We start from the raw sequence: 24,166 nt of genomic DNA on the forward strand, positions 1-24,166 counted from the left end.
ATGGTGCACTGATGTAAGTAAGCACTCTGTCCTTTTGCTGGAAGGAGTTTACTTAGATTTAGATACATTTTAGCTGAAAGATTTGCTTTCTGCTGTCAAACTAAAAATGGACATACCCTTTGGCCAGACAATTCTATTGGTAATATTATGCTCATGTACTTGCCTATATACAAAATGATGTACAAATACATTTGTTACAACTTTGCTTATTCGTTGTTTTGTTTGGTTGAAACATAGTCTCAATTATGAAACCCAAGCTAACCTCAAACACATAATGGTCCTAACTTTGCTTTTGGAGTGTATATGTTACTATGCCCTGCTACAGCTTTATTTGTGATTAGAAGCAAACAGCATTGAATAGGAGAATCACTAGATAAATTAAGGTTGTGAAGCCAAGGACAATGGCACGGGGTTTTGAGCCTACTTCATGTTCTGGCTTGGTGGGAGCCTAGCCAGTTTGGATGTTCACCTTCCTAGACATGGATGGAGGGGGGAAGACCTTGGACTTTCCACAGGGCAGGGAACCCTGACTGCTCTTTGGATTGGAGAGGGAGGGGGAGAGGAGTGAGGGGAGGGGGAGAAGGGTGGGAGGAGGGGGAGGGAAATGGGAGGCTGGGAGGAGGCGGAAACTTTTTTTTCCTTTTCTCAATATATATATATATATATAATTAAAAAATAAAAATAAAAAAATTAAGGTTGTGCAACAGAATATGATGTCATCATTTTAAAAAGTAAGGCAGTTTTATGTAAATTAAATATGAAGCGATCATCAAAATTTCGTAGTGAATACTGGAGGTATGTAGCCAAATGAAAAAAGATGATGCCAATGTTTGTGCTTATATTCAAATACCTGCTCAGGCATGATGACACATTCCTATAATCCCAACACTTAGGAAGCAGAGGAAGAAGACTGAGATTTCAAGGCCATCTTGGGGTTATACAGTGAGATTCTAGCTCAAAATAACAAAAGCAACTTCCAAGAGTGATCATCCTGGATTTAGAACTGAGTGACCTGGGGATTAAGAGGAAGGCTTCTTTTTCTATACAATTTCTGGTAATAATTATCAGCAGCGAATGCTTTAAGTATTAAATAAGTTTTTTTTAAGGCACAAAATAAAGAAAATAACAGAAATTGTATCTTTCTAAAGAAATGGAAAAGAAACCGACCTTGGATCTTGCTGACGCCTTTACTGTTTCAGAACATGACACTCCAAGTTAAACAGCTTCCATTAAGAAAAACCTTAGTGTGTCTGGCCATTCTGTGGGCCCATGCGGGCAGTTCTGCATCACACGGTGTGTCTGAGTTCATGAACTCCGCTCAGCTGGAAGAGTTTGGCTGGCACTGGGATTCAGAAGCTGGCACCCCACTGTAGGACTAAGCATGCCCCCTTTCTGGGTCAGTAGTCCCTTGGAGTTTCTTAACAGTATGGGAGCTGTCTTCTAGGACACAAGCATGGGCTCTACCGTCCTTGAGAAGACTTAGGAATGGATCCAGGGACAGCATCACTTCTCCCTCATTCTCTCACAACAGAAGAGGATTGAAAATAAACTACCTCAGCTTTGGAGGAATGGCAAGAACTGTCTGATCGTATTTACTTCCTCTTTGACTTGCTGGTTTTCTCAGTTCAAATCCCTAAAGCTGTCACTCTGTATCTATTTGCCACTATCCCTTTACAATTTTAATAATTAATGGGTCAGAATCTCACCCCATATGACTCGTAGTAATTACCTTTCTCCAAAAGAACAAAACGGCTCAATTTCTGGCCTAGGATAGAAAAAAAAATAACTAATTTCAGGAATTAAAAAGCTGCCTGACAACCATTTAAAATTCAGTTCAAATTTATATAGGGTTGCATCAGATGAAATCTGGAGGAAAAAAGGTGAAAGAAAATGTAACCAACATTTTCCTCCCTGATCCACACCAATAAAAAAGCCAATAGATTTCTGGAAGAAGGTGAGTGTTTCTGGAAGGTAGAAACAGACTATCAATCAAAGCGGTCAACTAACCTTTCCACTAACAGTAACGAGAGCCCAGCTCTTGCTGCCCAGCCCTGAGTCCCTGTATGGCCGCCACCAGATTCTCACAGGCTTCCAGGGAGAGCTGACGATAGGGAATTGGGGTTTGAGGTGAGACCGTCACCTTCTGGTGTTAAGCCATTGAGTAACAGCCTTCTGCTGAGTCCCCTGCTTGCACGGAGGATTTCGAGGACTTCACAGACACCATTCCATGGCATCCTACTCTTTCTCCTTAGCCCACGTTTCCTCTTGACTGTGTTAATTTCTCTTCCTGCTTTGGATTGCAAGATGGCCTTTCTCATGCATAGTGAAACTTTGATAGCACCCTCTTCCCAAAACTAGGTCAGATGCTCTTGAGACGATTCCTCCTTTTCTTGTACAAATACTTTTACATAGTCTGCTTGACTCCTCAGTCCAGAGGCAGACCCAGACAATCACGGCTGTCCTCTGAAACTATTATCCTTAGCTTGTATTAATTAGCCCAAGAGCAGACATTCCACTCAAGTGAGACAGAAGAAGTCCCCTTATAAAGGGCAAGATTTGGGGTTGTTGATAATGAAGTCACGTGAATGAAGCATATGAAAAGGAAGATTTGTAAACTACTTCCAAGAGATTCAGCCAATTCGGTCCTTACACTTTTCTGTCTCTTCCTTAGATCCTGTTAGACATTGCCATGCCATTCCCATGCATATCTTTCTTTGATGAAAGTATCCAGAGTCATCTATAATTCCTAGTCAAAAATTTAATACAATATATATGTGCATGTGTGTGTGTGTGTCTATAGGAATGGATTTATGTGTGTGTGGAGAAATAGTATAGATATTTTGATTGTTCGTTTTCCTGTGTCATTTGATACAATGATAGCTCTACAAAGACAGGAAAGTAACTTGCCTTGTCTGGCATTGTATTTGAAGCAATAAATGATTGTTGAATGTGAACGAATGGATGAATGAATGAGTGAATGAGTGAACATTATGGAAATATAGAATATAAATAGCTCTTTGGAAAGTCCCTGGGAAAAATGAAACGCCATTTTATACGTAAGAATAATTAAGGAGATGGTGTGAATTTGGATTGGATGATTGAGTATCACTTTGAACTGAAATTTTTCATTAACTCGATTGACCAATTAGACATTTAATTCACTGTCCAATGGGAAGCATCCCAAAGGCAGAAAGCGAGGGGTGTGAATCCTGTAGACCTCTGCATAACAAGACTGGCTGAGGGAGCTTACCTCCAGGAATTAGGAAAGGTCTCTGAATTTAAGTAGGACAGAGGTAAGAGATGGTAGCTCTGTGAAGCAGTGAATATCAAAGGGTTGTGTCTTAGTTTTGATTCTGCTGTTGTGATAAGATGCCATGGCCAAAAAAACAACTTGTGGAGGAAAGGCTTGATTTCATCTTACAAATTTCAGGTCACACTCCATCACCAAGAAAAGTCAGGGCAAGAACTCAAGACTGGAATCTGGAGGCAGGAATTGATGTAGAGAACATGGAGGAATGCTGCTTACTAACTTGTTCCCTGTGACTCGCTCAACCTGCTTTCTTATATAACCCAGGACCACCTTGGAGGGGGTAGAAGGAAGCTGGTGAACTGGTCCCTCAAACTTCAATCACTAATCAAGAAAATGTTTTCACTTTTGCTTGCAGAAAAATGGATAGAGGCATTTTCTCAGTTGAGGTTCTTCTTCCTGGATAACTATAGCTGTGTCAAGTTGACAAAAAACTAACCAGGACTGGTATGAGAGGTCCTTTTGTCTATGTGTTGCTTTATTGGTTAATGACTAAAGAAACAGCTTTGGCCTATAGTAAGGCAGAACTTAGCTAGGCAGGGAAAACTAAACTGAATGCTGGGAGAAGGAAGGTGAAGTCATGGAGAAGCCATATAGCCCTGCTGGGGATAGATGCTGGAATTTTACCCAGTAAGCCACAGCCTCGTGGCAATACACAGATTAATAAAAATGGGTTAAATTAAGATGTAAGAGTTAGTGAATAAGAAACTAGAGCTAATGGCCCAAGCAATGGTTTTATTAATACAGATTCTGTGTGATTATTTCAATGCTGTGCAGATGGGAACAAACAAGTGGCCTCATAACAAATTGGTGCCCAACATGGTTGACTAAAATCCACTTACAACCTGAGAGAGTTTGTGAAGAAATTCTAGGCAAACAAACAAACAAAAAACAGAATTAAGTACAACTTAGCACCGTAGCTCCTTTAAGAGACGTTTTTCTGATTCAGCAGTGGCAGAAAAAAAGCTGCAAAGTTTTGAAACAGTGGCTTTCTGGGCCATGCTGCCAGCATGAACTCTGGCTCTTTCAGGAGGCCAAGCATTTAATGGGGTTTGTGGGCAGTGTGCTGCAAGTTACTTGGTTGCAGCATGGGCCAACTAGTTATCAGAGTTGAGGTGGTGTGGCTCCCATCCAGCAGTCTCAGGCAGTGAACGAACTTCTGCCATGTTGGACTGGGCAGGGCAAGCAGGCAGGGCTGCATTTGTCCTAGCAATGCCTCCACTTAGGTTTTAAAGAAACATTTAGCATTTTAAGAAGCATTCCTGGTTGGAAAAGGATTACACATGAACTGAGCATTTGAAATCAGATGGAGAAGAAATCTCTCTTGCTCTGAGAGAGGGATAAATGTGCATAGGCTTGAGGGAGGGAGAGAGAGAGAGAGAGAGAGAGAGAGAGAGAGAGAGAGAGAGAGAGAGAGGAAAACAAAACTAGAGAGTTATAAAAAGAAGTAAATGGTTTTCAAAAATAAAGTCTTTCAAGAGGCAGAGTAAACTTGTAAAAAAAATAATTGGAGTAAAGAAAAAGAATCCATATAAAGATAGAATATACAGAAAGAGTCTGGATTATGTATATTGTTGTGTTTTCTCTGAATGTTTTGACTGTGAAGGAGCTAAGTACAGAGAGACATTTCATTGTACAGACTGTTAAACTAAACCAACATATATACTCTAAAGGTATCTTGACTTCAAAATTTGGGTCTATGGATAAGTTGCTTTGAAAAAGGGATTCTTCTTTTGTTTCCACAGAGGATGAGAGCCTGTGGAATACTTCCAGACTAATGTGGTTTGATGGACCAAGATCCCTCTGAAAGGTTGCCTTGAACACCCACAAAAATTCTTCACCCAACAAAAAGCAGGAAGCAGTTTGGAGAGAACTATGCCCAAATTCCCTAAATGATTGTTTATAAGTGTTTGTTTACATTTAAAGGGAGATATGCTATAGAGATGAATCATTTGCATTGATATGAGTCTTGGTTTATTTATACAAATTTTGGGTCAATTTTGTTGTATGTATATTCCTGTTCTTGATTAAAGTATTGTGTTTGTAAAGCCCATTTTAGAATGTAATGTATAATTAAGAAATATAGGTTAATAGATAGTCATCTATAATAGTCAAGCTATAGTCATTTTAGTTAGGTTTTCTAGATATATTTCATTTAGATAGGTATTCTTCAAATATTTCAGAGACCTTCAGAATCTGGCAATTAAAATGTTTTAATAACTCAGGACTTTTTATAACAATGAGACACATCTGCTCCTGGGAGCACCAATTTACTTCAAGAAGAAGATGGGCACCAAAGAGGCTCCTAATGGAGTTTGCTAGCCATTTAGGCAAGAAACTGTTCTTGCCTAAACTGCTTGATGTTTTGCTGTATAAACTGGACATCTAGGACCCACAGAGAAATGACTGCTGAACTTCCTTAAAGATGAGATGATTCTTTGGGATTCTTACTTCATGAAAGAGTCTGCCAGACATTCTGAAGGACACAGAAAAAAGTGACTAACAAACTGCCAATATATGTGGAACTGTCTTTGAAATTTGTGGAAAAGTCTACTAGATACTATGAACCTGTAAGCTGAAGATGGATGCCCCAATAGTATAGAAGAACTTGGGGTGACTGTCCAGGCAGCAATATGTCTTTGTCAATTCTAGAGTTTTGGAAGTTGCTTATAATGCACTTCTTGTTTACTTAGGTAATATTATATCCTTCTAAAGTCTTTAACAATGTTGAAGAATATATAGTTATGATAGAAGATAAAGTAGATATAAATTTTGTAACTAATTCTTGCTTGATCTCTCTTTTGTTATATGTGATTTAACTATGTTTATGTTAAAACCTTCCTTTTTTATTTAAACAGAAAAGGGGAAATGGTGTGGGAGGTCCTTCTGTCTATGTGTTGCTTTTATTGGTTAATGAATAAAGAAACTGTTTTGGCTTATATCAAGGCAGAACTTAGGCAGGGGAAAATTAAACTGAATGCTAGGAGAAAGAAGGCAAAGTCAGGAAGAAGCCATGTAGCCCTGCTGGGGACAAACACCGGAATTTTACCAGGTAAGCCACAGCCTTGTGGTGATACACAGATTAATAGAAATGGGTTAAATTAAGATGTAAGAGTTAGCCAATAAGAATCTAAAGCTAATAGGCCAAGCAGTGATTTAATTAATACAGATTCTGTTTGATTATTTTGGGGTTGAGAAGCCAGGAACAAACAAGCAGCTTCTTACAACACAGGACAAGTTGTGACTGACCCCAGAAGCAATGAAAGGGCAGCCAGAATGTTCTCTGGTCCCTGATGGTTCCAATGTGTGGTGGCCAGAGCAGCTATGGCAGCCACATGTAGCAAGTGTGTTGGAGTAGGGGGATAAGAAAAATGCCATTTCCTCCCTAAACCAAGCCCATACACTAGAAAAATGAGAACAATGGCCAGTGGGTTGAAATTTTGGCATCCAAATTGGTTCTAAAGCTGCAGAGCTCCCAAGAATGCCTTTCTCTGCCAGTCCTAGCCCTTCCACGGCTGGCACTACAAAGGTTATTATACTCTTCTACCTGCAAATGGAGGTAGTTTAGTAAAAAGCAGGCTCCCTCAGAACACAGACTTTTAATTTATCAATAAATGTATTTATTTGTAACTTTGTTTTTGGTAGAAAGTGAACTTGCTAGATCACTTGGTTTGCTGTGTGAAATTTGAGTTTAAGAACGGGGCTTTGCCATTCTGAACATTAGCTATCTGTTTTCTAATTGTCCTGAAAGGTGCAGTAACTTTGCCTTAAAATATGTCTCAATAAGAGCCCAATTCTGGATGCAAGCCATCTCTGGACTAAGGAATGATATCCAGCTAAGAGTCAAGGACAAAAGCCTGAGTTCCCAGCAGTCCCAGGCCAGCGAGCCTCAGGCCTGGTGACTCATCTCATTCTTCTTGGGGAAGGTTTCAGTTCTGGGAGTCTCAGCTTGCCCAGTCCTGTCAGGAAACCGCTCTGCCAAGGTACAGGTGTCTGTTGTAGAGGTGAGGTATTTTTGTTTAGTTTTTGTGGGCCCAAAGCCACTAAATCTGTTTTGTAATGATTTTATTCAAGATTTCTCTTCAGAAAGACAGTCATATCTTTAATTTTTTGAGCAGCTCTTTAATCTAATTATCTGGAGAGAAATTTTTCAGCCTACTGGTTAAGCTCTTTTAGGCTCTAATCAGGCTGGCTTGTACTCCATTGTCCTGTTAATCAGGGTGTGACCAGTTCCTCAGCCTCTCGATGCTTCTTGTTCTCTACAGAGATGGCGATAACAAAACCTTGATTAAAAACTGACAACAAGAGCACAGAAAGCAAACGATATTTCATCACTGTCCCATCTTTAACACCGTCATATAGCATAATTGCACAGTGTAAATTCGGATTTCCTGCTACAGCAGATTCTCGTCATTGCTATACACACGTACAGTGTCCCCACTGACATGGTACATGCTCCCTGCACCTGCTTTTGCTCAAGGATGGTCATGAGAACGCTCTGGAAGCAACACCATGCAATATCCATGCCTCAGTTATGAAAGCATGCCCAGCTCCCTCTCGTCTGCTGAAACCTCGAACTCCTGTGTACAAAGAGATGGCCACGCTGTGAGGTCACTCAAACTCTCTGGGTGACAGTCCCAGAACAGTCCATTTGGGAAGTCAACCCTGATACTCTCCCTCTGCCCTTCTTTGCTTGAACTCACGACTGGCTAAGACACTTCTTGGCTGTTAGTGTCCTCTCTGTTAGTTTCCAGTAATTTCTGAATCTCTGTCTACACTGCTGATCTCCGCAATTGTGAGATACATGAAAGGATGTATTGTTTTACCACTAAATTTGGAGCATTCTTCTGTAGAACTATGAAGAACATTTGGAAATGAATGAATGTAGGGCAAAAATGAGATTAAGGGGAAATTTTCAGCATATCAGAGCATCAGAACAAATCTTTATCTGTGTGCACACTGCCCAATCCGTGTGCGTTTGATAGTAACTGCAGCTTGTTTTCCGTGTAAGCCAAATGGTCTGTGTTAATCTGAGAGCCCTGAAGCACACGGAGTCACATGACCTGAGAGGCCTCTAGGGGAAGCGCACCAGCTCCTGCAGTCAGATTCCTCTGACTTCTCTGCTCCAGAGAACAGAGTGGAAATGAAAGAACTTGGTTTAAACAGAGTCTTAATCGCACTCAATCGCTCAGTCTTATCAGACCAACCACGAAGAGAAATTCCTGAAATCAGAGAGCTACAAGAGTCCTAGCCTGGTCATTAATAGTCTGACTTTCAAATGTACACAGACCTTGCTGCCATGACAGTAAGGAAGATAAACAATGGCCACGGAGTAACACACGGAGAAACAGAGGCTCAATAAACTACAGCACGCTCGCCGTGATGGAAGACTGCGTGCCTGTTACCCCGCAGTGAGAATTCTCTAGTGTCTCGTCCTTCCTTTCAACGTAGAATTAAACGTGAGGATGGAGAGCAGAGCACCTAGCGGTCTACCCTTGGCAAGTACCGTTCACAGGAAACCCCTGTGTTGAACTGGGTGTTTGCCTCCTAACAGGCACACTCTCTCAAGCTGAGGTTGACTCACTATGGTATCCCGGTTGTTGTCATGGTCACGTGGTCTTGGGGAACAGCCTTCTGACATTGCCCTTAGGGTGCTCGCGATCATTATACTAAAAATTCAAATGACTCTCTCCAAGCTATGTTCTTGGGGGAAAAAATATTTGCTAATGAGCTTTCTTTAATTAGGCTACAGAGGCCATGGAATGTATTAGTTTTCCTTTGTGTGCAGCTGAGGTCAGTGCATGCGATAAGAACATTCGAATGTTCTAGCACCAACAGGAGAGTTGGCATCTCAAGGTGCAGTACTCCACCTTGAGTGAGGGCGGCCATCCTGCAGCAGACTTGGGAAGATTAGATCAGGCTCTACGGTAGGAACACTTTCATGGGAGAGTTTTCTTCTTCCTTCTCCACTTCTCCCCTTTTTAGTGCTAAGAGATCTTCACTAAGATGTCAGGTAAAGCACAGACAGGCCAATGCTTTTCCCACACCAGCCAAAGACGTTTCCGATCTGAAACGCAAATGTCCTTCAACACACTCCCTTCACTTTCAGTCATAATTCCAAGGTGCGATAATCTGTGCCAACATTTTAAAAACTGACTAGCTTCCTGTTTACCTTGAACAAGGACAAAGCAAGAAACTACAAATGAACAGTCAACAATTTATCAGGCTATGATTTTTTTAAAAAAAAAATGCACAGAATTATTTATCCACTGACTACTAACAGAAGCCGAGCGGTGCAGAGGGAAAGCCAAGCGTTCACGCACAGAAGCACGTGTTTCCTTGTTCTCTTGTTTTCAGGCTGTACCAAATGATTGCAAATCCAGCTCCCCACATCTTAGCCACTCAGCCGGGCCTCTTCAAGCGTACCACGCATAAGGTTTTAATTTATGAGGGCTCATCTATATTTCTTGGCTGGAGCCTCACAAAAGACTACATTGTAAATCCAGTAGAAATGCCTGCATGTCATGGGGAAGTTTCGTCATTTAGTACACACCATTTCCAGTTGTACAGCGTCAACAGAACTCACTGGGGAGGAGAAGGCCTAGGGACTTCAAAGTTGGCCCTTTCCAAGATGGAGACATACAGGTGGCAAAAATCTCACTTGATAGCATCCTCTTTGAATGCCAAGAAAATTGAAGTAATAAAGGATTTATTTGTTGGTGAAAATTCAGTGCTATTTTGTCCCTTAATACTTCCTACCTTTATCTTAAAATGTCCTGTGATACTTGTGTGGAAGGACTCACACTTAGGCTTATTGGACAAACCCAGCTAAATGGACTCTATTTACTGTATTTAAAATGTAAATGCTAACAAATTACAGCTCACTTAGATGATAAGTTGGTTTAAGAGCTTACGATGACTCCGCTAGGAGGACTCTGTGAGGTGAAAGTTATGACAATCTCCTTTGTTATATCTTGCTTTTATTAATGGGTGTCAGTGTGATATTTCAATACGTGTAGTGTGGACTGACTGATCGAATCCAGACATCTTTTCCTGCCTTCCCCCTCACTTCCTAATCTCAATAATCCCTATTCTACATTTAGGTGAAGTGTGTTTGTTTGTTTGTTTGTGTAGTCAGTGAATTTTAACTTCCACATATAAAAAGGAGCATACTGTACCTAAAAATCTCTTTTGCTAAGTTGTTTTAAAGAAAACTGTGCGTGTGTTTGTGTCTAAAGGAAGGACTTTTCCAAGAGAGTTATAAACTGAAGTTCTGAGCATGAGTGGATGCAAGAAGCGTCTCATCAATGCTAAAAACGTATTTGTGTAAAGATAAAAACAAAAGAGACAGTTGTTTTTAGAAATGCTGCAAAAGTATGCAGATTTTGGGGGGGGGGTTGAGGAGATGGACCAGTTAGTAAAGGCTTGCCATGCAAACATGATGTCTATAGTTTGGGTCCTTGATAACACACACACACACACACACACACACACACACACACACACAAAGGCTTAGTGGCATTCGCTGGAACTCTCTATCCATCCAGTCCAGATGAGTTATTGTGCTCTGGGTAGAGTGGGAGGTCCTGCCTCAAAAAGGTAAAGGGGGCAGTGATGAAGGAGGCTAGCCGGCATCTACATCTACTTCCACCTGTGTGTGCACGAGGGTACTCACATGTACACATGCACAACACTTTGAAAACACTCACCCTCAGAGAACAGATATGTTTCAGTAGATAATTATTAGCGTATGTAGCTGGGTGTAATGGCACATGCCTGTTATCCCACTACTTAGAAGACTGAAACAGGTGGATCGTAAGTTTCAGGTCAACCTGGGTTATAAAGAAAATCTCAAAACAAAACAACAACAAAAGGTAAAGGGGGATTATGCAGAACTTTCTGGGGTTGGCAATCAATAGGAAAAGTTGGAAATCTCTAGTAAAATGTTAAGTACTCGAAACCAAGTCTATCTCTTGAAAGACAGCAGAGGGGACTCCTCTTTGCTGCTACCCCAGAGAGGGGAGAATATACAGTGAGCCCCTTTACCACTGTTGACCCCTCAAACAATCAGCATACTTACCTGGGGCTCCAAAGCATGGTGGAGCAAGTTTTCTCTTTCTCCTGACACATCTGTGTGATCCAGAAGTAAGAGTCCAAGTATTGTGGTACAGTGTGATACAGCTTCACAATGCATAGACCATCCCAGCTGTACTCAGACTGCATTCCGGGGACCGTTAGTGCAAGCAGAACATTGATGTGATCTCTCTCTCTCTCTCTCTCTCTCTCTCTCTCTCTCTCTCTCTGTGTGTGTGTGTGTGTGTGTGTGTGTGTGTGTGTTTGTAAAATAATGCTGGATAGGACAAAGGTTAAAGTGAGATTTATTATTTACTTTAGCACCTCTCATAGACTTTAGACTATCATAAATCTCCAATAAGAACATAGAGTATGTTTTTTTTTTATAAATTTCTTTGAACAAACTTATTTTACAGAACACCCTTAGGGAAGATCATGCATTGCACGGAAGACAATTTGGAAAATCTGGCCCAAATCAACAGCGAATCTCAGTGTTTCACCTACACGAGTATCCTGCTACAGGAAACTACATTAAAGACCAAGGGGCCACCGTGATCTTCACCTAGAAACTGTGTTTTCTTCTGTGATTTTTTGGAAGTGGGTATGCTTACAGATTGCCCTCGGTGGTCAGACTCAAGGCCTACCCTGATATGTACTGTCACTGAGAATTTAGTATTGTTTAGTACCAAGAGACTTAGATTCACCTGTTAATGTGGGGCTAATAATCAATATCCATAACAAAATACATTTCAAACAACACAATGCGGGTGAATCAATGTCAAGAAAGTATCCGAGGTATAGTCTCAGAAGAACATCGTCATAATCCATGATATAATTTCTGTTATTCAACAGAGGCTATCTAAGCCTGTCATCTGAAAGCAACAACAAACCAAATTCCTTCCCAGTGAGTCTCTCTGGCTACACCTGAAGCGTCTACCTAGCTGCTTGAGTGCCTATAGGAAACCTTGTAACTGAAACAGATCTCTATCCCTCGTTACTCACCGTCCACACTCAACTGGTGTAAGCAGTTTGTGAATCTTCACACTTTTTAAGAAAGATCTGCTCAAAGGAGATCTTTGAAATAAGAAAAAAATGTAGCCGATTCTGATGCCTGGCTACGTAATACTAAGAAGAAATCAGGTTATGTTTATTAGTTTATGTTGGAGTAGTTGAAATGTTTTATTACCACGGCCATAACATTTCATACTAATTTAATCATTTTTAATCCGTGAATCACAAAACGTTCCACGTCCCCAGGAAATAGTGTTTTAAATACAGCGCTCAAATTTCTCTAATATTTTTTTCCTTTTCTCCACTGCCTGCATCACCATCTCAGTGGTCTTTCTCTCTAATGAGTTGGTGCTTGTAGCCATGGTGCGCCGTGCACTGATTGCTTACTTTTTAAAACTGATTTTTATTTTTTAAACATTAGTAGCAACTAGCAACTTCTGTGTTGTGAGTGCTTAGTATGTAAAACGTTGTATTGATACAACAAATAAACAGGAAATCTACTTTAGAGGACTTATACACTGAAAGGCAACTCTGAGAAAATGATCTCTTTTCAAATTCTGCATAGTCTTTTCTATGTGATCTCTTTAAAGAAAGAATCTACTAAAAAAACCGACTTTAAAAACAATAACAGGAGTGAAAGTTACTTGGAAGACTGTGGAAACTGATGAAATCCATGTCAGATCATCCATTAACCTGAAGCCGACACAGCCCTTCAATCTGGACCTAGTGTTGTGAATTGTAAACTGGAAAAAAAACTTAGTTCCTAGATGATATCTTTGGTCGGATAGCAGCTTCAGGGTCCTCCATGACGTGATAGGAATGACCTGGGTTCCTGTAGGTGAAAACCCTGACTGTCATTTTCAGCCTCCTTCCTAATCTCATCGCTAGGTGGGAGATGAACATTTGGGAATTTCACTGGAGCAACTTTGAAAACAGAGCTGTTTCTTATTCTGTGAAACAGACCAAGCCCTCTTTACTATTCCGTGCTCTGCCCTGTTTCTTTGAAGAGAAAGAGAGACTGTGGGGTCATAGTGGTGGTAAAGGCTTAATTTATGTGATGCTTCTCAGGAGCTAATACATTTTAATAACTTCACGTCCCACCTAGCACCGTCAGCTCAATAATTTTGAGGATGAAACACAAGACAGGTGCATCTTTATAACAGATGTCTAAGAGGAGGGAGATGACTCAGTGAAGATGCTATGCCTGAGGAAAGATGGGTAGGCAGCTTAGCAGAAGGTTAGGGAGCCCGTACCTGGGAGTCTGGACCAGGAAGCTATAGGAAGATAAAATGAGCAATGAACATGAGTGTTCAGAAGAGGACTTTCCCGCCCACCTCATTCTCACCATCAAAATGTGACACATGGGTTACATTCAACACTTCTGTCCCCAAATACCTGTGACCTGACTATGTTTTTAGTACCTGCTGCTCTTTAAAAAATGCTAGGAACTTAAAGAAATTCCTTTTTCTCTTCAAAAATACTTTAAATCATGCCAGGCACAGTGGTGTGTACCTGTGGTCAAGCTACCCAGAAGTCTGAGGCATGGGGATAGTTTCACCAGGCTTCCATGCAAAGACTCAAAATAAACGTTAAAGTGAACATCAAGGTTTCTATGAACATATCTATGAGACAAAATAGATGCCACTCTGATTTCATAGGGAAAGGTATGTCTGCAGCTTCCCTCAGACATCAACATGGTGACAAACCTCGCAGAGCGTGTAGACAAGTCCCATCTTGAGCGGGAATCTGTATGTATAGAGGAATGTTGATGTTTCTTCAGGACAGCTTTGCACCCTGTTCCCTGTTTCAGTCACCCAGGAACCACTTCCTGTTTCGGGGGAGGGGGAGAAGCCACCTGCAATAGCGCCCCATTGTTTGAACACTTTGGCCCCTGCTATTTTGCGTGAGTTAAAGAGCCCTTTCTTTCCCTTCATGCCCAGGGCGTGCGCACTCTTCTGATCCTGCCCTTCAGAAACTTAAGCTGTTCTAGGCTTCTGTCTTTCGCATTTGACATCTGTCTCTCCATAGTACCCTCCCACTTCTTGTGGCCTCTGTTAGTTGCCCATTTGTTTCCCTTGTGCCCTTTTGATCGCGGGTGTACATTGCCATTGTCACTGGTTTACATCCCTGTGTCCACTGTACTGTGCCCTACTTTAAGGATGCGCCAGGGCTTCGTCTGTGTCCCTTACCTCCGGCGACAGTGCTCAGTGTATAATGGATGTCTGGTAAGTATCTACTGAACGAATGAATATATAAACGATAGAAAATAATCGGGAAACAGTCTCTCCAGATAAGGCTCATCAAAGAGAGAAAAATCTCAATAGAATTAGTAAAACGCAATGGTACTTTATTGAAAATCTGAGCCACATAAATTCTTTAAAATAATCAAGAAAAAAAACCGTGTGTGTGTGTGTGTGTGTGTATCTATTGAGACAGATTCATATTCTCTCTCTCTCTCTCTCTCTCTCTCTCTCTCTCTCTCTCTCTCTCTCTCTCTCTGGAGTTGTGGGAGCCTGGTTGGCCCTTTGCTTTCAGACTAGATTTGGTTGTGTATTGTATTCAAACGAATACCTTCAGCTGTGAGCACCTCAGCTGGGGGACTTAAATACCGGACTCAGCAGTGTCCCGAGTTCAAAAGGGGCCCCCTACGGGTCCGGGATTGCTCCTCTGTCTGGGTGTACCCTGGGTCTGACGCTGGGGCACCCGAGGCTTCAGTTCTCAGGTTCTCAACCGCTTTCCTCTAACATTTAATGGGTAGCTAGCTCTCCTTTGCTGGTTTCTGATCCCATTAAAAAGGAGGGGTGAAGTATGCCTGCCCGAAGTACACTACTAATAGAAGGCGCATCTGAGCTCACATTTTACATCCCACCAAACTTTGGTTCTGTTGTTTTCTTTCGACAGTGATCCAGGGAAATGGCGCGTCCAAAAGCCCGCCGAGCCCAGCCTGCCAGCTCCACGGTTTATTGGAGTCATATTTTCAACGAAATCTCGACAGACTTAGACTCAAAGGAAACCCGATTCTCAAGTCAGGGGCACGCATTCAGAACCAGCGCTCAAAGTAGCTGTTTGTGACTAGAGTCGAGGGTAGGATTTTTAAAACATGAAAGTAGATTTAAAAAAAAAAAAAAAGCAGAGCAGAGCTAAATCCCGCGGCCCGCCGACTCCTATTCATTATCTCCAGCAGCATATGGGACCACTCTCTTACTTGTCCTCGCTCTTTCTTCCTCGCAAGCAAAAGCAACCAAGCCCGTCCCGCTTCATAGCTACTCTTTGTGCCTGAGCGGTGCCTCTGCCACCACCACCTCCAGCACCACCACCAACCACTTCCTCCTCCTCCCGCCTGCAGCCGGTTCCAGCCGAGGCTGGGGAGGGAAAGGGCTCCCTTTTACGCTCGGCAGCGGGTGCCGCGATTGGGCGACGGTCCCTGAGCCTCTAGCTCCGTGTCGGTTTCAAGGCTCCTCCCTCTCGGTGAAAGACAGACTGCGGGGCGCCTGGAAACCGGTTGGAGGGCGCGCGGGGGAGAGGAGAGGCAGCGAGTTGAGGGATTGACACAAATGGTCAGGCGGCGGCCGAGGAGGAGGAGGAGGCGGAGGCGCAGGGGGGGACCCGAGGCGGCGGCGAGGCTGCCGAGAGTTGCCCGCTCCTCTCCCAGGCTGCGGCCACTAGCGCGGCGCCGCGGGCCGAGAGCCACCAGCCCGCCGCGGGCCGGGAAGGAGGGACGCGACCCCGGATCGCCGGGACCACTCGCGTTCGTTCTCCCTGCCGCCCGCGCTTCATGAACCGCAAGTTTCTGCGTCGGCGGCGGCGGCTGCGGGACTCCGAGCAGGATCTGGGCGAGCGGGTGGAGCGCGACCGCAGCCCGACGGAGGGCACAAGCGGGGACCAGCTCTCCCCGAAGACCCTGGGAGCCGCCACCCGCCGCGCCGCTGCCTGCCCCAGCCGACCGGCGCCGAGGAGGGAGCCGAAAAAGTATGGCTGAGGAGGCGGCGCCTAGCGAGTCCCCGGCCTCGGGCCGGCCGAGCTGGGAACTTTGTGCCGGGGCTCTCCGGGACCAGCGGGAGGCGGTGGGGCGCGGGGAAGCGACCGGCCACCGCCGTCCCGGGGCTGACCCCCGGCGCTGGGCGAGCGGGCTGCTGCTGCTGCTTTGGCTGCTGGAGGCCCCGCTGCTGTTGGGGGTCCGAGCGCAGGCGGCGGGCCAGGTACCCGGGCCGGGCCAGCAAGCCCCGCCGCCGCCCCAGCAGCAGCAGGGCGGGCAGCAGTACAACGGCGAACGGGGCATCTCCATCCCGGACCACGGCTACTGCCAGCCCATATCCATTCCGCTGTGCACGGACATCGCCTACAACCAGACCATCATGCCCAACCTGCTGGGCCACACGAACCAGGAGGACGCGGGCCTGGAGGTACATCAGTTCTACCCGCTGGTGAAGGTGCAGTGCTCCGCCGAGCTCAAGTTCTTCCTGTGCTCCATGTACGCGCCGGTGTGCACGGTGCTGGAGCAGGCGCTGCCGCCCTGCCGCTCCCTCTGCGAGCGCGCGCGCCAGGGCTGCGAGGCGCTCATGAACAAGTTCGGCTTCCAGTGGCCCGACACGCTCAAGTGTGAGAAGTTCCCGGTGCACGGCGCTGGAGAGTTGTGCGTGGGCCAGAACACGTCCGACAAAGGTACCCCGACTCCCTCCTTGCTGCCGGAGTTCTGGACCAGCAATCCGCAATACGGCGGCGGTGGTTACCGAGGTGGCTACCCGGGGGGCGCCGGCACGGTGGAGCGGGGCAAGTTCTCCTGCCCGCGCGCCCTCAGGGTACCCTCCTACCTCAACTATCACTTTCTGGGGGAGAAGGACTGCGGCGCACCCTGCGAACCCACCAAGGTCTATGGGCTCATGTACTTCGGGCCGGAGGAGCTGCGCTTCTCGCGCACCTGGATTGGCATCTGGTCGGTGCTATGCTGCGCCTCCACGCTCTTCACGGTGCTCACGTATCTAGTGGACATGCGGCGCTTCAGCTACCCGGAACGGCCCATCATTTTCTTGTCCGGCTGTTACACAGCGGTGGCCGTGGCCTACATCGCTGGCTTTCTGCTGGAGGACCGGGTGGTGTGTAACGACAAGTTTGCCGAGGACGGGGCGCGCACGGTCGCGCAGGGCACTAAGAAGGAGGGCTGCACCATCCTCTTTATGATGCTCTACTTCTTCAGCATGGCCAGCTCCATCTGGTGGGTGATCCTGTCCCTCACCTGGTTCCTGGCAGCCGGCATGAAGTGGGGCCACGAAGCCATCGAGGCCAACTCGCAGTATTTTCACCTAGCCGCCTGGGCTGTCCCAGCCATCAAAACTATAACCATCCTGGCGTTGGGCCAGGTGGACGGCGATGTACTGAGCGGAGTGTGTTTTGTGGGCCTTAACAACGTGGATGCGCTGCGGGGCTTTGTGCTGGCGCCGCTCTTCGTATACCTGTTCATCGGCACATCTTTCCTGCTGGCCGGTTTCGTGTCACTCTTCCGCATCCGCACCATCATGAAGCACGACGGCACCAAGACCGAGAAGCTGGAGAAGCTCATGGTGCGCATCGGTGTCTTCAGCGTGCTCTACACGGTGCCAGCCACCATCGTCATTGCCTGCTACTTCTATGAGCAGGCCTTCCGGGACCAGTGGGAGCGCAGCTGGGTGGCCCAGAGCTGCAAGAGTTATGCCATCCCCTGCCCTCACCTCCAGGGGGGTGGAGGCGTCCCACCACACCCGCCCATGAGCCCCGACTTTACAGTCTTCATGATCAAGTATCTCATGACGCTGATCGTGGGCATTACATCTGGCTTCTGGATCTGGTCCGGCAAAACACTGAACTCTTGGAGGAAGTTCTACACAAGGCTGACCAACAGCAAACAGGGGGAGACTACCGTCTGAGACCTGAACTATGCCTTCTTCCCCAGGTCTTGGTCAGATCCTGCCCTTGTCTGAAAGCTAGCCCCAAGGAATTTCTGCCAAGCCTGGCCATGCCAGGCTTCCTCGCTAGACCCTCAACTTTTCCAGGCTCCTTCCAACAAACAACAGAGCTCCTGCAAAAACTTCCATCCCTGGGGTAAAGGAGAGAGGGCCCAACTGCCAGAGGTGTGTGTGTGTGTGTGTGTGTGTGTGTGTGTGTGTGTGTGGACCCATCTCTCCAGTCTTAGCTCTGATGCTTGGACTGTATGCTTTTTTGATTGTAAATAGCCCATGTAAGATTTTTGTAAGTATATTTGTATTTAAAGACTACCGAACACGCGATTTTCCTTTCTTTATAAAAATGTTTAATTATTTAGGGAGGTTTAAGTATTTGAAGCTTTTCTCACTTGCCTTTTTCTGAAGACTACAGAGGAGGCACAAGGGAGCACACTTGCTGAGTGCCCGGCCCTTGTGCCCACCGCAGTTGTGGGAGCGCTGGCTTGGCTCACAATGGCACTGAGGGCTGGGACAGGGTGCCTCTCGAGGGTCATTTTCCATAGCTGCTTCCTTCAGCTTCTCTCTCCCCTCCTTGCTTGCAGTAGAAACTCAAGGTGCAGAACTTCACCAAGTTTCCCCATCTGGAGGTGGGTCCCGCCCATTCTATTCTAGTTCCTCCCCCATTTAGAGGTACAGTGTGGAGCCTCGCCCCTGTGACTTCCCATGCTGGTTTTGAGAGCCACCTTCCAGTTTCATAGAGGCCCACCTGGTGGTCACTGCCTGTTGACCCAGCCTCCCTCTTCCCTGCTGTTCCTCGCCTGGATGTTCCCTCTTCCCACCTAAACTGGTCAGAGAGTAAGTGTGGTAACTAATGCCTAACTTCGGAAAGTCTGACTTTTTATGGGTGATCTCATTTTCCTCTTTAGTGTAAGAACCTGCTATGGGTTTGGCCATCATTATGGAAAGACGTGGCTAGTAATTGTGGAAGAACAGCAAGCTTTGTGTGGGTTGGAAGAAACTGAAGAGGGAGATTATAAATTGTTAGTTCTAATTGCATTTTGATGGTTGATATCCTGCTCCCGCCCCTCCCCCATTCAATTCCGTGAGGCTGCCTGCTTTTAGATTTTACCCTTCTATGAAATGGAGACTTTGAGGTTGCCTGGAAAGCCTTGTGAGGAGTTGACCTTTGCCTTCCTTAGAAGGATAGCAGAGCATTCACAGATTATGAAAATTTAGGGAGATCTCAGTGGAGTGGACTTCCTCAAAATGAAACGCTGTTTTCTGGTTTTAATCAAATTGTAATTAGACTTGTATCAACTGTACAGCTGAGAAGTTGTACAGAATCAACATATTATGATTCCTCAGCCACTCATTCTGAGGGAGGAGCCATCCACAGCCCCAGGAATAGTCTGGTATACTTCCGAAGACAGAGGAGGTGGATGAGAGAAACAAACGCAATGTAAGCGTGCATGCTGAATCGGAAGTGTGTCCATTCCTACTGCATCCTATCCACCTTGTGTGCTCCTGTGTGGATTTACAGCAGTATGTCGAGTGTGAGTCTCTCAAAGCCATTTAGAACATTCACTTTAGTTCTCTCTGAAGAGGAGAAAAGCCGTCCTCCTGATTGTAGTGTTTAAGAGTTTATCAAAAACGCCGTCCTCCTGATTGTAGTGTTTAAGAGTTTATCAAAAACGCCAGCACATAGGACTTAAATTTATCTGTCTGTCATTCCCTAAACTGACATTGGTTTTTGAATTTGGTATGCATTTATTCTGTCCATTTATCACAAGACCATTTATATTTATAGAGGAATAGAAGTTTATATATATAAAATGCCATATTTTTAATTTCGCAAATAAAAAAACGAAAGTTTTGTACGAAATCACATTGTTTTGTGCCTCATAACAACAGATCGTTCTGAAGCATCTTCTCAGTTTATAATTCAGCCTCGTATCCAGCCCCGTAATATCACAACCTCAAGAACTGGAGAGAAAGTCTAATCCAGAGAATGCCCAGCCTGACTGCCTTCCGGGTGGCATCCACCAAGTCCCATGCAAAAGGTGCTGTCTTGGCAGCAGAAGGCCTCAATGTTGTTTGGAATAATAATAATATCGAATGATACTATTATTAAAAGGTAACTCTCACTTTTACCATTGAAGTTTTTTTTTCTTTCAAGGGAAGCATTTCCATGACTTTTGCTATAGAGGTTTATCATTCAGTCCTCACCTCTGATGCTCCATGAGGGATTGTCTTGTCTTCCAGTTACCTACACACTCCAAACACAAAAGCAGGCAACCCATAAGTGGCCACCGACTCAGTTCCTAAGCATCTTAGGAGAGCGGTAGATTATGGAAGTCTGTTGTTTCGTTTGTTTGTTTGTTTGTTTACTTCTGAAGATTCCATTTTCATATTGTTCGAAGAACCTTTCTTTCCTTGAGGGATTTCCCAGTTGACCTACTCTTCCTCGGAATTTATATGTATGTGTGTGCATGTATCTGTACACATGTATGTGACTATATATAGACATAATTAAATTTTAAAATAGAAATACACAATTTACATTTTATAATATGGAAATGATATGAGAAAGGAATGCTACTGAAAAACTTCAAATATCTGGAGATTAAAAACACCTTTATTACATTTTTCCATTACTTTTTAAAGTAAAAGAACAAAAGGCTAAAGAGAAGACCATTACTACAAAGAATGGTCTTCAGGTTGTCAGGGAATTGTGTTATACATCTTAATTCTTTTTAAGACACTTAAAGTTTAATTTAATGGCAAACATATCATTTTAAGTATCAAGAAGCTGTATTTTTAGTTTTTGTTACATTAATAGAAAAGGTAATATTTGAGAACCTTTCATATATAGATACACATGAAAAACAGTAATTCTGTAGCCAACTTAAAACATGTTTCATTAGGTAATTATGTAACATTTGGGAGAAAATTTCAAGACAATTCATTAGTTTTGATCCCAGGAATAAATGTCAAAACCAGTGTTGCTGTGGATGTCTTTAAAAAGATGCAGATGTGAATTTGACTCAGAAAGGCTTTTTATTCTGCATTTGAACGTTCAAATAGTATTTTTAACTCACTGTCAGGCTTTGTTTTCAGAGCGCAATTTATTTTAAGGTATGTGGGATACATAAAACCAGGGGGATTTTTGTCTGATTTGGTTGACTTTGCTTCATTCAGTATTGATGACAAAATAGAACTTACCCGGAAAACCATAGAGACACTGATGATCTAACCCCATTAGGATGCTGTTTCCATGACAAACCCTGTTTGGAAATGGTCTGATTTGCCTGGACACACACACACACACACACACACACACACACACACACACACACACAATCTGCCGGCTTTCTATTGGAGTCAGTTTCCCCCCCCCTCACAATGTACTTGATTTAGCTTTTACAGTAAATGTGATTATAACATGAAAACCTTCAGATGCTCCTAATTTTTTCTTCATGTAAATGTTATTTTGGTGAGAAAAAAATCATGTAAGAGACAAAGAATTGTAGTTTTCATCTCAGAGACAAGCATATGCAAAAGAACCAGAGGGGATATTTCAGCTGTTCTGCAATGGTCTCTTGTTAACCTTTTGTCTCCACTGTGAGCACTGAAGCCTTCTGCCGTACATACGTGATTAGTAAAGGCCCAGCATTTATCTAGGAAAAGCGACCATGAGGGTGGTATGACATTGAATACCCTTGATATACTTCAGATGATGAATTTTCATACAACTGGAGTCCTCAAAATTAAAAACCAAACACGGTCACTGCATATGCCTACATGTGAGTACTATTAATATTGTCATGATATAGTTTTAAAACACACCAGTCTCTATGTTTTGCAGGGTTGGCCTGGTGCAGCACAGATAAGGCATGGGCTGAATGGGTAACTAAAAAGAAACTGTAACGTTACCAAATTCAAAAGCTTTGTGTTGAGGCTTCACATTCGCTATAATGTCTCAGAAGAAACTTGCCAAACAGGTGTCAGTAACCTCTAAAAGGGGAAAACACTATTGGAGTTTCCTCATGGCTCAAAATTCCCTTAAAATTTAAGATGGAGGGGAATGAGCATTTCTGTGCACACAGATCACACTTTTTAATAGACATGTCAGCTGTAGCAATTACTGTGAGAAAGCAGTTATTTTTTAGGACCTGGCAATTAAAGCATAATCTCCACACTAATTTTCCTTGAATTTTATTATGGTGGAAAGTGTCCTTCAGCCATTGCAGAGTCAAGTTACTTTGTAATAATTTTGCGTGTAGATTAACTTGGAAATTTAATAACAGATAAAAATGAAGGATTTCTCACAGAAATCGTTCATGTGATATGTTCAGTAAACTTGAGTATAATCTGTAAACATGTGAACATATGTTATTTTGTACATTATAATTAGTTTTAGATTCTAAAGTGCCTTAAAAAAAATAAGGTGCCACTTCCAATAGAAATGAATTCCTTTAAGATGTTCATATTCTAGAGATATAGTTGGAGGACAGAACTCATGTAATACTGAATTTTATTCATTTAATAGTGGATTATTAATTTGAAAGGAATATGGAATATTCAAATAGAATTTACATATTTTACACACACTTTTTAAAAAGGTGACATTGACACTTGAGAACAATTTTTAAGTTTTAATATTTATAATATGCATATTTCATATAAAGATCCCAAGAAATTTCAAACACGGTGTAGACTTTCCAAACATGTTGGCAATGCAGCGATGAACATCAAAAGAGCTGCTGGTGCTGCTTTGAGGTAGTTCTTTGTGGCCTGGATTCCTTTTCTTTCCTTAAAAAAAAAAAAAAAAAAAAAAAAAAAAAAAAAAAAAAAAAAAAAAAAAAAAAAAAAAAAAAAAAACCCAAACGGAGTATCCCTCTATTTTGTAGATATTTCCACTTCAGATCCCAGAACCTGTTTGAATTACATTTGCAGCAAAATAACTGCAGCATCCTCTGTAGACAAAGGGTGGCCTTTATTGCTTTTCAAGGTGGCAGTGTGTCCTTGCTTCCTTGCAGTGCTCAGAGACACTGTGCTCCCGTCCTTGGACATGCTTGTCCTTCACAACTGTAGTTGCACTGCCCAGAAGTCCTACAGTCTGGCTGAGACCCTTTCCACATGCCTCGTACTACTCAAGTGTTAGGAGTAGGTTTCTCTTAGGAAGCAGATTTAACCTGGGGCATGGTGGTACATACCCACAACCCAAGCCTGGGGAAGGTAGTATTAGGAGTATTCTAACTCAGTCTGAGCTACATAGTGAGACCCCCATCTAAATAATTAAACGGTAGACTTAGAGACTATTCTTGGCCCTTTATTTCCAACTCCTGACGAGTATTTTTAAATGTTAATTTTAGTAAAAACCCCGTGAAAAATTTGTAGGTGCTCCACTAAGGTAACCAACTATCCAGGTTTCTTCAGGATAGAGAAGCTGTGCAGGAGTAAAACCAACCAAGTTTTGAACAAATGGGTATTGGAGCTCTGTGTCATGAATTAAACTGCACTCTCATAAAATAAAGTGCAAATATACTGGGTAAATATGAGCAAAGTACAATGATAACATATAATAAAAATTCATTTTATCTTTTTCTTTCTTTCTTTTTTTTTTTATTTTTTTTATTTTGAGATGGGGTTTCTCTGTGAACCATTCCTGTCTGTCCTGGAACTCAATCTGTAGAGCAGGCTGGGCTTGAATTCACAGAGATACTTCTGCTTTTGCCTCCTGAGTGCTGGGACTGGAATTAAAGGCATGTGCCACCACTGTCCAGCCATTTTTTTTTTTCAGACAGAGTTTCTCTGTGTAACATTCCTAGCTCTCCTGGAACTAGCTCTTGGAGACCAG

General features: G+C 43.5%; 2 protein-coding genes across 3 annotated transcripts in view; both read left to right on the forward strand.

Annotated features, from left to right (window-relative positions):
- Positions 1 to 23,961, forward strand: part of Cdk14 (cyclin dependent kinase 14) — a 575,534-nt gene extending 551,573 nt beyond the window's left edge. The window contains exon 17 of one of the 2 annotated variants that reach the window (XR_007591247.1): positions 23,951 to 23,961. The gene's annotated coding sequence lies outside the window, so the exon portion shown is untranslated. Of the gene's footprint in view, positions 1 to 5,052; positions 5,077 to 23,950 lie in introns of those variants that run through there. The other variant, XM_050139706.1, reaches the window with a different exon arrangement.
- Fzd1 (frizzled class receptor 1) lies at positions 16,228 to 18,333 on the forward strand. The gene has a single exon (XM_050139702.1). The coding sequence runs from the start codon at positions 16,363 to 16,365 to the stop codon at positions 18,289 to 18,291; it is 1,929 nt and encodes a 642-aa protein (XP_049995659.1). The 5' UTR covers positions 16,228 to 16,362; the 3' UTR covers positions 18,292 to 18,333.
- Positions 23,962 to 24,166: the final 205 nt, after the last annotated feature.

The sequence above is a fragment of the Alexandromys fortis genome, unplaced genomic scaffold (genome assembly GCF_014885135.2).
Source record: "Alexandromys fortis isolate MF-2015 unplaced genomic scaffold, M_Fortis_MF-2015_v1.1 scaffold_38, whole genome shotgun sequence".
Lineage (NCBI taxonomy): Eukaryota > Metazoa > Chordata > Mammalia > Rodentia > Cricetidae > Alexandromys > Alexandromys fortis.

Bases quoted from the DNA above. Each gene is read 5' to 3' on its own strand.
- Fzd1 (XM_050139702.1), top strand. From the start codon at position 16,363: ATGGCTGAGGAGGCGGCGCCTAGCGAGTCCCCGGCCTCGGGCCGGCCG.